This window comes from Rana temporaria, chromosome 4, assembly GCF_905171775.1.
Source record: "Rana temporaria chromosome 4, aRanTem1.1, whole genome shotgun sequence".
Classification (NCBI taxonomy): Eukaryota; Metazoa; Chordata; class Amphibia; order Anura; family Ranidae; genus Rana; species Rana temporaria.
Window position 1 is genome coordinate 238,775,016 of NC_053492.1, and position 15,697 is coordinate 238,790,712.

At 43.8% G+C, this 15,697-nt stretch overlaps 1 protein-coding gene across 1 annotated transcript in view; it reads right to left on the reverse strand.

Annotated features, from left to right (window-relative positions):
• CEP162 (centrosomal protein 162) overlaps positions 1-15,697 on the reverse strand; it is a 177,086-nt gene that overhangs the window by 152,560 nt on the left and 8,829 nt on the right. The window contains exon 3 of the mRNA XM_040350048.1: positions 666-780. Coding sequence (XP_040205982.1) covers positions 666-780 — 115 coding nt within the window. The remainder of the gene's footprint in view (positions 1-665; positions 781-15,697) is intronic.

Here is a 15,697-nt window from a genome sequence, read left to right on the forward strand (position 1 = left end):
TGATAGGAACCAGGAAGTTTACGGCGCATTTTGCCGTAAACACTGCTCATGCGCAGAAACGAGCGGTGAATGCCGGGAGCCGTGCATTCACAGCTTCCAGGAAGTCAGTGCTTGTGGGCTTCACAATGCCCACAAGCAAAATGGGAAATGCCAGCATCGGGTTTTTTAACTTTATCTTATCCAAGAAAACGGACGGGGGATGCTCTTTGTCACTGAACAAGTGAGTACCTACTTGTGATCTAAAAGCGAATTGTATGCACAAAAAAACAAAAAAAAAAATTGGCCGTGGAACCTCCGCTTTACCAAATGCTAAATATTGTAAGCCCCCCTGTCCATGTTAAATGATTTGTCTCAGCCCTCAAATTGCTACTTTTCCTGAACAACTTGGTTGGCAAAGTAAAAAAATAAATAAAAAAATATGACTTAATGGCTGGAACACCAGGTGAAATAAAAGACAAAAAAAAATAAAAACACAAAATTAATGCAGCCACCACATACCATATAAGAATTGTTAAGTTGCAATATATTTTGGAAAAGAGAATACAAATGATTTTGCTCTAAAGTTCACAAATATTTAATTGAACCTTTTTTAAATAAATAAAAAATAATCTTGGAATAAAAATAAAAAAAATAAAACACACACATGGAAATTCCAATTACAATACCTCCATCATCAGAATGATCATCATCAGCCCACCATGGAGGTGTATCTTTTTTCTTGGTTCTTTTCACGATGGGCATTGACTTTTTATTACTGTTAAACGAATCATCTGAAAGAGACTAAAAGGAAATTGCATGCTTTAAAATAACTAGTCTGCAGGTTTTCAGCGGTAGCAACCTAACAAAGTACAATTAAAGTGATTGTAAAGTCTCTCTTTTTTTAAACTTACCGGATGATCCTCTTCTCGGGTGCCTCTTCTGCTCTCCTGGCCCCTCCCTCCTGTCGAGTGCCCCACAGCAAGCAGCTTGCTATGGGGGCACCCGAGTCACAGCTCCGTGTCCATTCAGACACAGCGCCCCGACCTGGCCCCTCTCTCCATGATTGGGGTTCCTTTCCCAGACGATGCCAAATACGGAGAAACGCGGTGGGTGGAGCTACATGACTTGACGTCACCACGCACCAGCTGGCTGGCTTGAGCCGCGGCTGTTTTTTTTTTTTAATATACCGAATACCGTCTTTGTTGGATGTCAGTGCTTTATCATCTGTGAATAAAAACCCTGAATTAAGTACTGCACCATGAAGCCTCTTTACCTTTTTTAATATATCCCATGAGTGTGAAGGGCCCAACGTAGCATATTGCAGCACTTAAAGGCAGCTGTGGGAGGAAGAATCCCAATACTGGTTGGATCCATGGACATATGGTTTTCGCCTGAGTGATCCCTATAACCTGTGCATCATCATATCTGGTAAGCGGTGCCTTTTTTCTTGGCTGTTTGGCGAACAGAGTAATATTACACCTGAAAAGTCCGTCTTCACTGATTTGCACTGATCAAAGCACTTTATGAACTAAACATACAACACTGCAATTATTTAATCATAGCACGTTTGTATCCATTTTTTAAGCAAAATAAGTTTGTTTGGGTTGCGCAATTTATTTTTTGTACATATATACTAGCTGAATATTCAGGTTTTTAGTTGAAGCACCTTTCTTTACACACACACACACACACACACACACATATATATATATACACATTTTTTGGGGTTAACGCAGATATTCCACCACACATACCATACAAGCTGTACACTCACTACTTTATATTGTAGCAAAGTGTAATCTCTTCAGTGTTTTCACATGAAAAGACGTAATAAAATATTTACACAAATGTGAGGGGTGCGAGATAGTGTTTGTGTGTGCGCGTGCATGTGTACATACATATACACATACATACATCACAGTTTGTGGACTCCAACTTTCCTACATACAAAATAAACACTGGATTTGGTTATTTTCACCAAAGGAATGCATCAGAATACAGTTTGGCCTAAATGTATGAAGAAAGATTATTTATTTGCAAAATTTTATAACAGAAACGCAGTGGCGATTAAAGCGTTTTATTTTATTTTTTTGGGGTGAACCGATTCTGTTCCTTTAAATGTTCTACAGCACTTGTGAGGTGGCAATGCCGCTCCAAGCGTGTTGGTCTCTCTAATAGCTGTCCTCCCCACTCACAACCGCTCCAGCGTGAAGGCACTCGGGCTCTCACACTGGGGCTGTAGGGGAGGCATTTTTCAGGCACTTTACATGCGCTATTTTTAGCCCAAAAGCGCCTGGAAAACACCCCAGTGTGAAAGAGGTCCAAGTGTCCCTGTGTTATGTAAAAAATATGCTTATCTGTATCCATATCAGCACGGCTCCCAGCAATCAGCTGACGCGTCTCTCTCTCTCTCTCTCGGAGTGCTCAGCCCCGCCCACAGGAACTGTGAGCCGGAAAGTGAATAGAGCTGAAGAGTCAGCTGAGTGATGGGAGTCGCGCTGATATAGATACAGGTAAGCATATTTTTTACATAACACAAGCACAGGGACATTTATTGGTACAGTGCGGATGGGATGATTTTATAAGTGGGTTGACAAGGACTTTAAAATACAAGCAAAAGAAATGATAAAAAATGTCATAGGTACAGTGCTGCATTACTGTCGTTAAAAGTGCGACAGCGACAAAAGCTGAGAATTGGACTGGGCAGGAGGGGGGTAAAAGTGCCCAGTACTAAAGTGGTTAATAACTGTTGCAGTGGGAGAACACTGCACACAGAGACTTGCAATGTCGATTACTGTCCATTTTTCTTCCAGATGCCACCTAATGGTGACTGGTGAAACAACACCCATTAAAATTTGAAATAGCAATTTCAGTGACCAGGTTGGCAGATGGTTGTAATTTAGTTGCCATGGCAACCAGGATTTGTCCAGCCCTGCATTCAGTGCACTTCAGATGCACGTGTACAGCTTATAAAGTTCCATGATAGGAAATAATGCAACCTCCTTTTTCAAAGTGGGGAGGCTCTACCTTCACACAACCTACTCCCACTTAAACCATTTTCCTTAACATTTTGGCCTACGTGTAAAAAAAAAAAAAAAAAAAAAAAAAGGAAAATATGTCATTGGAATACAATCTTTTTGGCAAAAATGATTATAAAGCGTGCTTACTATACATTTACCAGGAAGTTCACCCAGTTGTGTCCATCCATCTCTCACAATCATCATATCTCTGTCAATGTCTAAAGTCTGATAGCTAGTGTGTTGGTAAATAATTATGTAGTTAGCATTTCTCATTATTACTGTCGAGCTCCATCTCTGCGCTTCCTAACACAAAGATGAGATGCAGCCTCATGCTTAAGCCTTCCGCTAAGTCCAACATCCATATAAGACAGAGCTTTATTATATTAAAGTATAGTTACATTTTTACTCTAGGTTTGCTACTGAAGATTAACAATAATCATCACAGATATTAAAAACTGCATGTAACAAAACATACTTTAGAAAACAGAAAAGGGTTTTGAAATGACATGCAATGCAAGTGCAGTATAACATCATGCATTTTATCTAAGAGTTTCTAAAATAAACCCCTGCTGCTACCTAGTGGTACAGGATGAAAATGTAACGTTGATTATAGAACTGGCTAGGTCTTACTATGTAGCAAAACCTTGGATTGGGAGCATAATTTATTCCGGAAGCATGCTTGCAATCCAAAGCACTTGTATATCAAAGCAAATGTTCCCATAATAAATAATGGAAACTTAAATGATTCGTTCCACAACCATTTATTCATCCTTCAGTTTATAGTCCATATAAAAAGATTATAGCAATGTGATAAGTTGTGTAACCAAAAAATATCCACCCACAAATGGAAGCCTCCCCAAGGGGATTAGAAGCAAAATCCAGCAGGAGCTACAGAGTATAAAAGAGAAGAGAGGCGTCTCCAAGAGCCGGTTCACACAGGGGCGACTTGGGATCCGTCTTGAAGTCGCGCATTACATTGAAGCGAATGGGAGCCGTCTTAATGTACACTACTGAAGTCGCTCCGACTTCAGAAAAGGTTCTTGAACTACTTCAATCCGACTTCTAGGCAACTTGTACCTATTGATTTCAATGGAAGTCGCCTCCAAGTCGGATTCCCTGTCTTAACTGAAGCAACTTTCCAGGAAGTAAAAATCGTTTTCCTCGGCAAACCCCGCCCCCCCCCCCACAGAGCAGATTACTCTTTGATTGGCCACTGGCAAAGTCCGCTGTCCTGGAGGTGACTTCAAGTCGCTCCAAGTCGCGCTGTGGTTCACGCTCTAGTCAGGCTGAGGTCGCCTCGCAAAGTCGTGCACAAAATCGTGTTGCCCCTGTGTGAACTGGCACTTAGTGTAGCAATATGGCTACATTTACTGAAGGTACAACATTTAGCAACTCACGTGATTGATGATTAAAAGAGGCACATCTAAGTATGAAGGCATATGGGGTAAAGCGATCCACATAGACCGTCCTCCTCACCGACGGCTTTCACCGCCATCAGTCTGCAAACGTGACCAGCAAGACTACCGCTCGTGGAAGGGACGACATCAATGGCGGTGAGGAGAATGGTCTATGTGGACAGCTGTACCCCGGATCCCTGCATACTTAGATGTGCCTGTTTTAATCATCAACCATGTGAGTTGCTAAATGTTGTACCTTCATTAGATGTAACCATATTGCTACACTTAGAGGCACCTCTCTTCTATTTTATACTCAGTTGTGATATGACGCTATTTTTATATCAAGACATTGCTTGTATATCAAGTCAAAATTTATAAAAAAAAAAATAAAAAAAAAATGTGTTTGTTTGTCTTGCAAACGCTCTCAAACCAAGGTTTTACTGTATTCCTTTGGCATGGTTTTTCTTTTTACGAGTCTTGTAAAACGTATACTTTTAAATTCTGAATTACATTGTATATAATGAAAAACAGGCAAAAGAAAATTCCATAAGAAGATTACAATAAAAGTATACGTAAAAAGCTTTTTTTTTTTTTTATGTTTTGGATAAAGCAGAGAGGCAATGGAACTAGTGGTGCACCAAAATTAAAAATCTGGTACCAAAACTGAAAATTCAGGATGCGCTTGGCCAAAACCAAAAAAATTGAGATATATATAGATATATATATATATATATATATATATATATATATATATATATATATATATATATATATATATATATATATAGTTTTCCCATTTAAGATACAGTGATAATTTTGTTTATTCAGCATGAAATAGACCTTAGTTATGTAGCATGAGGCTGTATATTCTGCAATATTAAAATTTTTGGTAAACTCATTCAATGAAGCTGAGATAACATGCACTGCATCGATGCATTCACACAATTTCACAGTAACCATGAGATAAAAACAAAGGCCCAGATTCTCGTATCTCGGCGTAAATCTCCGCGGGCGTAACGTATCTTGTTTACGTTACGCCGCCGCAAGTTTTACGGGCAAGTGCTTTATTCACAAAGCACTTGCCTGTAAAGTTGAAGCGGCGTAGCGTAAATCCTCGGGCGCAAGCTCGCCTAATTCAAATGATCCAGGTAGGGGGCGTGGATCATTTAAATTAGGCGCAATGCCGCGCCGATCGTACTGCGCATGCGCTGTCCCTAAAATTTCCCGATGTGCATTGCGCGAAATGATGTCGCAAGGACGTCATTGGTTTCGACATGAACGTAAATGGCGTCCAGCGCCATTCACGGATGACTTACGCAAACTACATACATTTTTTAATTTTGACGCGGGAACGACGGCCATACATAACATTGGTTGCCCCTCATATAGCAGGGGCAACTTTACGCGTCGCAAATCTAACGTAAACATCGTATCTTCACTGCGTCGACCGCGCGTACGTTCGGGAATTCGCATATTTTGCTAATTTGCATACTCGATCGGAAAAACGACTGAGGCGACACCTAGCGGCGAAAAAAAAAATTGCATTTAAGATCCGACAGCGTAAGAGCCTTACGCCTGTCGGATCCAATGGTTATCTATGCGCAACTGATTCTAAGAATCAGTCGCATAGATACGACGGCCCAGATTAGGACTTACGACGGCGCACATGGCGTTGCGCCGTCGTAAGCCCTTTCAGAATCTGGGCCACAGTTAAGGAATATTCCTTTATCCAATTGGTTTGCAAATCTATGTACACTATAAACTGTATGCTTGAATTGGTTCCGATATCGCCGTTTTACTAACCTGGCAGCTTATTATTCTAAATAGGAAACATTCATTTTGTTTGCAAATATTAAAGATTCGAACTACCAGCAAGAATAAGTGCTTACATTTAAAGAGCACCTGTAATTTCAGATCCATCATGACAGTGCCTGTTAGCGGGCATCCACTCACCTGCTGCCACCACGTCCCTCTCACCTTGTTGGGCGACTGCCACATCACCAGCCGTCCCATTAAAGTGAATGGGATTGTCAGTGTGTTAACAGCAGGTCAGAGGAGAAGCCATTATGGACAGATTATAGTTGCCCTTTAACCACTACCCGACGGCCGTACGACTTTATACAGCCGCAGGGTGGTTCTAAATCTCTAACTGGCCGTGCTCCCCGCATGGCTGAGATGCCGATGCGAGTGCCTGGCGGCCGTGATGTCCGCCAGGCACTCGGGATCGGCGGCTACAGGGACAAGACGTGGAGCTCTGTGTGTAAACACAGAGATCCATGTTCTGTCAGGGGAGAGAGGAGACCGATCTGTGTCCCTTGTACATAGGGACATAGATCGGTCACCTCCCCCAGTCACCCCCCTCCACACACAGTTAGAACACAATTTACACATTTAACCCCTTCCTCACCCCTAGTGTTAACCCCTTCAATGCCAGTCACATTTATACAGTAATTAGTGCATATTTATAGCACTGATCGCTGTATAAATGTGAATGGCGCCAAAAATGTGTCAAAAGTGTCCGCCATAATGTCGCAGTCACGAAAAAAAATGCTGATCCCTGCCATTAGTAGTAAAAAAAAAAAAAATATTCTGTCCCCTATTTTGTAAGCGCAATAACTTTTGCGCAAACCAGACACTTCTTGCGATTTTTTTTACCAAGAATACGTATCGCCTAGACTGAGAAAAAAAATATATTTTTTTTTAAATTGGGCTATTTATTACAGCAACAAGTAAAAAAAATATATATTTTTTTTTTTTAAATTGTCGCTCTATTTTTGTTTATAGAGGCGATCAAATACCACCAAAAGAAAGCTCTATTTGTGGGGAAAAAAGGACGTCAATTTTGTTTGGGAGCCACGTCGCACGACCGCGCAATTGTCAGTTAAAGTGACGCAGTGCCACAAGCTGAAATTTCACCTGGTCAGGAAGGGATATATGTGCCCAGTAAGGAAGTGGTTAAAATTAATGATTTAAATCAAGCCTTTTTACTAGTGATTTAAATCAAATCCACCCTAAATTTAACTAAAGCAGGCCATACACGGTCGAATTTCCAAAAAAAAATCATTGATTAGAAAATTGTTCTTTGTTCAAAAAATTTCCAACATGTCCGATTCCTCAAATTTGATTGTTGCATGAAAATCGTCTGTTGCTGCAGCCCACTATTGCTGCGAAATTTATACGAAAATTCTTAGATACAATTTTCGAAAGAAAATTCTTTCAAAATTCCAACCATGTAAAGTTTCAGTTTTAGAAACAAAAGTGAGGGTAGGGTGTACAACCACGGTCACATTTTGTTCTGCAGTCTTTAGCTCCATTAGAAAGATACACAGGGGCAGATCCACGTACATCGGCGCATTGTTGCGGCCGGCGTAGCGTATCTCTGATACACTACTCCGCCGTAACTTACAGCGTAATTTCCTTATCCTCAAAGAATTTGCGCCGTAAGTTACGGCGGCGTAGTGTATCTTTGGCGGCGTAAGGGCGCGCAATTCAAATCAATGTGATGGGGCGTGTTTTATGTAAATACGTTGTGACCCAACGTAAATTACGTTTTTTTTTTTTAACGGCGCATGCGCCGTCCGTGGGGGTATCCCAGTGCGCATGCTCGAAAATAACCCGGAACAAACCAATGCTTACGACGGTGACGTCATTCCATGCAAATCCCTATTCGCCAACGACTTACGCAAACGACGTAAAAAAATCAAAATTCGACACGGGAACGATGGCCATACTTAACATTGAGTATGCCTCATATAGCAGGGGTAACTATACGCCGGAAAAAGCCGAACGCAAACGACGTAAAAAAAGGGAACGTTGAAATTATGCGGCGTATCAATAGATACGCCGCGTAATTCTTCTGTGGATCTGGCCCACAGTATATACTTGAGTATAAGCCAAGTTTTTCAGCCCTTTTTTTAAGGCTGAAAATACCCCCCTCGGCTTATAGTCAAGTCAGTGTACCTAAAATTGAAAGGGCTGCGGGTGTCCATTGTTTAAAAGTCACGGGTCTCCTCTTGGTCCCCTCCGTGATAGGCGTTCCGCCTATCACGGACGTTCTCTCATCCTCAAAAACTCAGTTTCCCAGCAGACACTGTGTTCAGTGTTCCACCAATCATGGACGTCCTTTCATCTTCGGACAAGAGGACGTCTGTGATTGGTGGATTTAGCAACGGTTTCATTACATGGGGTTTGGTGCGGTTAGAAAAAATAAATTTGACTGCGTCCAGGAACGATTTTTTGCAGCTATCTGCAGGTAATCGTAGTGTACCATTTCTCCTGCAGATAGCAGTGGCAAGAAGGAAAGGAAAACAGGAAGCACATCAGAAATGGCAAGAATGTTCGCAGTCGTATGTAAAACGCAGTCCCATGTAAAACGCAGCTAATCACACTGTACAAGTGAACACTGTGCCAGGATTCTCTGAATTTCAAAATAACAAAACATGCTTTTAAACTGCGCACAAAACAGCCACCCGTGTGAACGGGGTGTGTAGAATGTTGCTTTTTGATGCCCGTTTACCCTCAACCTCACAAAATGCAGATTTTGCTAACTATTTCAACAGGCTGGAAACCTCCTAAAAAAAAAAAAAAACGAGTCTAAATATATTTTCCTTTGTTATTTAGAATCAGTCAGACTGACAAAACTACAAAGTCACATCCAAATAAAGGCACATACATTTAAAGATTCCCTCCAGACACAGATCCAACTGCATAGGAGTTTAATATTGTCTTGCTAGAGCAGGGATCTCCAAACTTTTCAAACAAAGGGACAGTTTATTGTTCTTAAGCCTTTAGGAGGGCCTGATTGTGGCCAGCAGGGGCAGAAAAACCCCCGGGCTGAGCATTGGTGAGAATAAATATGGCCTCATAGTTTGCGATCAGTAGGATAAAGAGTAGTGCCCCTATTAGTAGGAGTAATTGTATCTCATCATTGGTATCAGTGGAAGAAAAAGTGCCCCCTTGTTGGAGTCAGTGGGAAGAATAGTGCCTCATATCAGTGGGAAGAATAAAGCCCTGAGGGCCGGATAAAGGCTAGCAAAGGGCCGCATCTGGCCCTCGGGCCGCAGTTTGGAGACCCCTGTGCTAGAGGTACAACAGGTAAGTACTATAGAGAAAGCAATAAGCAAGCTCAGTGCTTTGTGTTTATATAGATTACTACATTTTGTTATTCTTTAGAAATAGCTATTTATTTTTCTGTTTCTATGTGCAATCACACAAATAGGAAATTACATTTTCAGGGGGCGTTCTGTATACCATCTGTGTACAGAACGCCTCCAGGTTGCCATATTGCATTTTACAGAAAATAACAGAGCTGCAGATTGGAAAGGAAAGGTTTTTTGTAATAACGTTCAATTACAATTTGATTCGTGTCGCAATTGTATACACTATATTAGTTTTTTTTTTGTTTCCTACAAAAGTGGAGTTATAAGTTACCAGTTAACATAGAGTTCTGCTTTAAAAAGGCCCTGTCACTTTGGCCATTCAGGGAAATGTTACAGTGTCTGCTGCTTATAGCCCTCCACCCCAGCAAAGTATAGTCTGTTGCTCTATCGGATAAGGTCGTTCTGGTATGGTAAAGCATGTGACCTAGTAAGGGTGGTCCCTGGCTTTCTGGTAAGCCTTTAATTTTAACTATGGTGATGGGTGACACGCTGCCAAGCAACTGACCAACGCTGTTCACGTCTTATGGGATCTCCTCCACTAAATACTAGTTCCCAAGAACTTTCTCTTTTTATTGGATTTTTTCCCATTTGTATATCAGTCATACATGAACTTTTTTTCTTTATTCATTCTCTTGGTCATTCAATATTGCAAAAAAAAAAAATTATTGCACTTTATAGTATGTTATATTGGATTATGTTAGTTACAAGTAGATAATATTTTATTAATTTTACCATTATTCAATACTGCACATTAGTAATAGTGATATTGCATATTGATCATTGCACGTTATTTATCACATGCTGTGTCATTTATATTTTCAGTTTAATTTAACGCTGCACTTTATATTTTGTATTATTCTTTTGTGCCCAATATCTGGGTTATAGTGTTCAGCTGCCGATTTTTTTTACAGAGTGCGGATATAATCATTTTTATACTTTATAAATGCTTCAAAACCTGGAACAAACATGCTAAAAAATTAGTCTCATAATTACTTTTCTCCATATTTGTTCAGGTCAGTAAATCTAAAAAAAAAAAAAAAAGTGGGGGGGGGGGGCAATTTCCAGGAGGAATGGCCTGCCTCCGGGGTTTCTCATTGCAAGGTGTTTTGCAAAAAAAAAAAAAACCTTAGTTAGACTTACCGGTAACGGTATTTCTATGAGTCTTTCAGGACAGCACCTGGAGAGAGCGCAGCTCCATCCACTTCCCAGGAAACACTGCAGTCAATGCTATAACTTCCGCCCCCTTCCACCATGGCCTCAGTTGTTCACGAGTACCTCCGGCCACGCTGAAATTAGATAAGCAGAACATAGAAACTACACACATTAGCATATATATATATATTATCTTTAATAATAAAAGGGCGGGTTATCGGTGCTGTCCTGAAAGACTCATAGAAATACCGTTACCGGTAAGTCTAACTAAGGTTTTCTCACCTCGTCTTTCAGGACAGCACCTGGAGATGATAACCGAGTACTTACTCTAGGGTGGGACCACCGCTTGCAGGACTTTCCTGCCAAAAGACTGCTCTGACACAGAGCGCAAATCCATCCTATAATGACGAGCGAAGGTGGAAAAGCTCGTCCACGTTGCCGCTTTACAGATGTGTTCTGGTGAAGCTCCAGCCCGTTCTGCCCAGGAAGTTGCCACCGCCCTAGTAGAATGGGCCATTACTCCCGGAGGGGGATCCAAACCTTTAGCTTTGTATGCCTCATGGATAGCCATGCGTAACCATCTAGCCAGAGTACTTTTGGAAGCCCCATGCCCCTTGCGGGATCCTGAAAACAGAACGAAAAGCGAATTCGCCTTTCTGAACTCGCTAGAGACCTCTAGATAGCGTCTAATGCATCTCCTGACATCTAAGGAATGGAATTCCCTCTCCTTCTGACAAGAAGGAGTTGGACAAAAGGTAGGTAACACTATTTCCTGCGTCCTATGAAATACTGACACTACCTTCGGAAGAAAACTCGGATCAGTTCTTAATACTACCCTATCAGGGAAGATTGACAAAAAAGGCTCCAAAATGGAAAGCGCCTGAAGCTCGCTAACCCTCCTCGCTGAGGTGACCGCTACCAAAAGCACCAATTTTAAAGTCAGAAACTTTATAGAGGCGTCTACCAGTGGTTCGAAGGGTTTTTTAGTCAAAACCCCCCAGGACCACTGATAAATCCCACTTGGGGAAAAATTTAAACGGGGAAGGCCTAGCCCTGGCTAAGGCCTTAAAAAATCTGATGACGTAGGGCTCTAGAGATAAACGTCTCTCTAGAAACACTGACAAAGCCGCCACCTGCGCCTTCAAGGTGCTGGCTGCCAGACCCTTATCCATACCGTCTTGTAAAAACTCCAAGACGGAACAAGTATTCAAAGGAGAATAATTTTTACCTTCACACCAAGAATTGAAAACCTTCCAAGTCTTGAAATAGATGGCCCTCGTGACCCCTTTCCTGCTACTAAGTAGCGTATCTACCAAACGTTTGGACAAACCCTTCCTGCTAAGAATTAGCTCTTCAGTAACCAGGCCGTGAGTCTTAACCGACTCACGTCTGGATGAAGTAGAGGGCCCTGAAAAAGTAAATCTCTTCTGACTGGCAGTACCCAGGGATCTTCTACTGCCAGTTCCAACAGACTCGAAAACCAAGGCCTCTTGGGCCAGTACGGGGCTATCAGGATCAGAGTAGTCTTCTCCTCCTGAAGCTTCCGTAACACTAAGGGAATGATCTGAACTGGGGGGGGAAGGCATAGCACAGGCGGAAGGGCCAGCGTTGAACTAACGCATCTAGACCCTCTGCCTGGTCCATTCTGTTTAGAGAAAAATAAGCCGGAACCTTGGCATTGGACTGGGCCGCGAACAGGTCTATCTGAGGGGTTCCCCACCTGTTTATTAGCTCTTGGAAGACCTCCGGGCATAAACACCATTCCGATTCCAGAACCCTCGTCCGACTTAAAAAGTCTGCCAGAAGGTTTAGGCTGCCTTTTAGGTGTACTGCCGATAGGGAAGCCAAGTTCACCTCTGCCCAGGACAGAGTCTGTAAGGCCAGATTGAGGAGTACCTTGCTTCTCGTGCCCCCCTGTCTGGAAACATACGCCACCGCTGTGGCGTTGTCTGACAGAATCTGGACATGTTGGTCCAGAATCAGCTCCTGGAAGGCCCTTAGCCCTAACCAAATGGTCCTGAGTTCCCTCCAATTGGAGGACCTTCTGGACTCTTCCCTCGTCCAAGATCCCTGTGCCATCTGCCCGTTCAGGTGAGCACCCCATCCCCACGAACTCGCGTCCGTAGTTAGGACCCTTGTAGTGGGGAAGGACCAAGACAGACCTAGGCGCAGATTTGCCTGGCCTCTCCACCACCAAAGTTTCCTCTTCACTGAAGACGGAACTCTGAATCTCTTCTCTAGGGATTCCCCATGGGTCCAATTCTGAAGGATCACCTGTTGTAGGTCCCTTGAATGGAGACGAGCCCACTGCACTGCCGGAATGGCGGCCGTGAGTAAACCCATTGTGGACATGGCTGAGCGCACAGAAATCGGCACATTCGTCTGAATTGTCTTCACCGCAGCCTGAAGCTTCTCTATCTTTTCTTCTGGTAGAAAGATCTTCCCCTGAACAGAGTCTATAGCGTATCCTAGAAAGACTATCCTCTGGGAGGGCACTAGATTTGACTTTTCTTTGTTCAGGATCCAACCGAGCCCTTCCAAATGAGCCTGGGTCCTCCTCAGGTCCAGGAGAAGCTGCTCCTCCGACTTGGCGAACACCAGGAGGTCGTCCAAGTATGGAATTATAGAAATCGCCCTGAGCCTTAGGGGTGCCAAGGCCTCTGCCACCACCTTTGAAAAGACTCTGGGAGAGGAGGAAAGGCCGAATGGGAGGGCTCTGAATTGAAAATGTCTCACTCCGCTCTCTGTTCTGATGGCTAGGCGCAGATAGCGCTGGGAGGAAGTCCTGATCGGGACGTGCAAATATGCATCCCTTAAATCTATTGATGCTAGAAAGCACCCCAGGGGAAGAAGCTTTCTCACCGAGTATATAGAATCCATGCGGAATCTCTTGTACCGGATAGCTAGATTCAGGACTTTTAGGTTTAAAATTAACCTGAATTTGCCCGACGGCTTCCTTACTAGAAATATATGGGAATAACAGCCCTCCCCCTGTTCTCTCTGGGGTACTGGCGTAATCACCCTCTGTTGGAGAAAATCCTCCACTAATGCCAGCATAGCCCGAGACTTCTCTTGCTCCCTGGGCAATTGGGCCACATAAAACCGCGACGGTGGTTTTCCCGAGAACTCCAGTGCGTATCCTTCTGCAATCAGTTTGAGGACATACGGACTGGACGTCGCCTCTGCCCACTGTGGAAGGAAGGCTTGGAGCCGACCTCCCACAGCTGGGAGACCGTCACTGGGGCTTAGCAGGCTGGCTGGGGGAGTGAAATAACACCCCAGGCTTCCCGCGGCCCCTCTGGGACCGCCAGGGTCTACCACCCTGGCCTCTTTGCGCCTCCTTAGGACCCTTGGCTTGGAAAAAAGGACGAAAATTTTTCTTGGGCCCCGAATCTACCTTTTTTAAAGGAAGAGCCTTCTTTCTATCCGCCGTCCTATCCAGGACGGTGTCTAGCCCTGTGCCAAACACCAAGTCTCCTTCAAAAGGTAAACCACACAGTTTCAGCTTAGAGGCTGTGTCCCCCTGCCAGGTCTTGACCCATAAGGCCCTTCTGGTTGAATTTATCAACGCCGAGGATCTGGCGGAGAGCTTCACGGATTCAGCAGAAGCATCCGCTATATAGCCTACCGCTTTCATAAGGACTGTAAAGGACTCCAAAAGCTCTCTACGAGAGGTACCAGCCTCGATGTGACCTTTAAGCTGATCCAGCCAATGTTCAAGGTTTCTGGCCACCACAGTGGATGCCATAGCTGGCTTGAGATTAATCAAGGAGGTATCCCAGACTTTTTTGAGCAGGCTGTCTGCTCTCTTATCTAGGGGATCCTTAAGGGCACCTGTATCCTCAAAAGCTAGGTCCGTATTGCGAGAAACTTTTGAGAATGCTGCATCCAGCTTAGGCCTTTTATTCCAGGCCTGCGTTGGATCCTCATCGAAAGGAAATCTCCTTTTCAGAGATTTAGAAAAGAAGGGTGCCTTCTCCGGGTCCTTCCATTCTCTTTTAATTGTTTCGGACAATACTTTATGTACCGGGAAGGTACGATGTTTTACCTCATCCAAACCCTGGTACATCCTGTCATGCAAGGACAGCGGAGTCGCATCTTCCTTAATGTTTAGGGTAGAATGAATTGTTCTTAATAGGTCATCAACCTCCTCTAAGGACAGTTTATAGCGTGAGGAAGAAGTATCCCTTTCTTCTTCATCCTCCGCCTCTGATCCTGAAACAACATTTTCAGGTTCCTCCTCCTCGGACTCACTGTCTAACCTTCTAGATGTGGAGGGGGTACTGGCCCTGGCCTTAGAACCCTTAGTCGGACCCTTGTCCAGGAAGGAGCGAAAAGACTGGAAAGTCTGGTGCAACTCCTCCCTAAATGAAGAGAGCAACTCCCCCGTTCCCTTGACGGTGGGCTGCTCAGAGGCCGAACTAGTAGAGGCTTCCCCCCTGACAATCTCCGCAATACAAGTTTTGCATAAAGGTTTGGTCCAGTTCCCTTTAAGGGAAGCTTTACAAGTAGCACACCGCTTCTTGGAAGGAGGAGGTTCTACCACTTTAAGTTTTTCTTTAACTTTCTGAAACGACACAAAGGACAACAACGCTATGTTTAACCTTTGTGTGCCAGACCAGCAAATCACCAAGTGCACACAGCTAGTGAACAAATAAAACCAGAACCCATCACCGCTGTACCAGAAAACTACACACACCCACAGAAGTGACTAGGGTGAGTGAGGCAGGCTCCCCTCCCCCGAAGGGGCAGAAAAGAGGGACATAACAACACCCTGGTACATTGACCACCGCTGGGTCTCCTACCTGGGCCGGGCTGGTGCTTGTGGCTCCTGCTCCCGCCACCTCCGCTGCGTCTTCTGGCTCCATGGTCCCAGAACGCTGCGGGCGTGCGACAGCTTTTTAAATTTCCCGGGTTCCTCTCGCCGCTGCGAGACCCGGAAATAGCACCGCCGAGGCTCACTCCTCCTCCTGCGTTCCAGGCGGCCGGA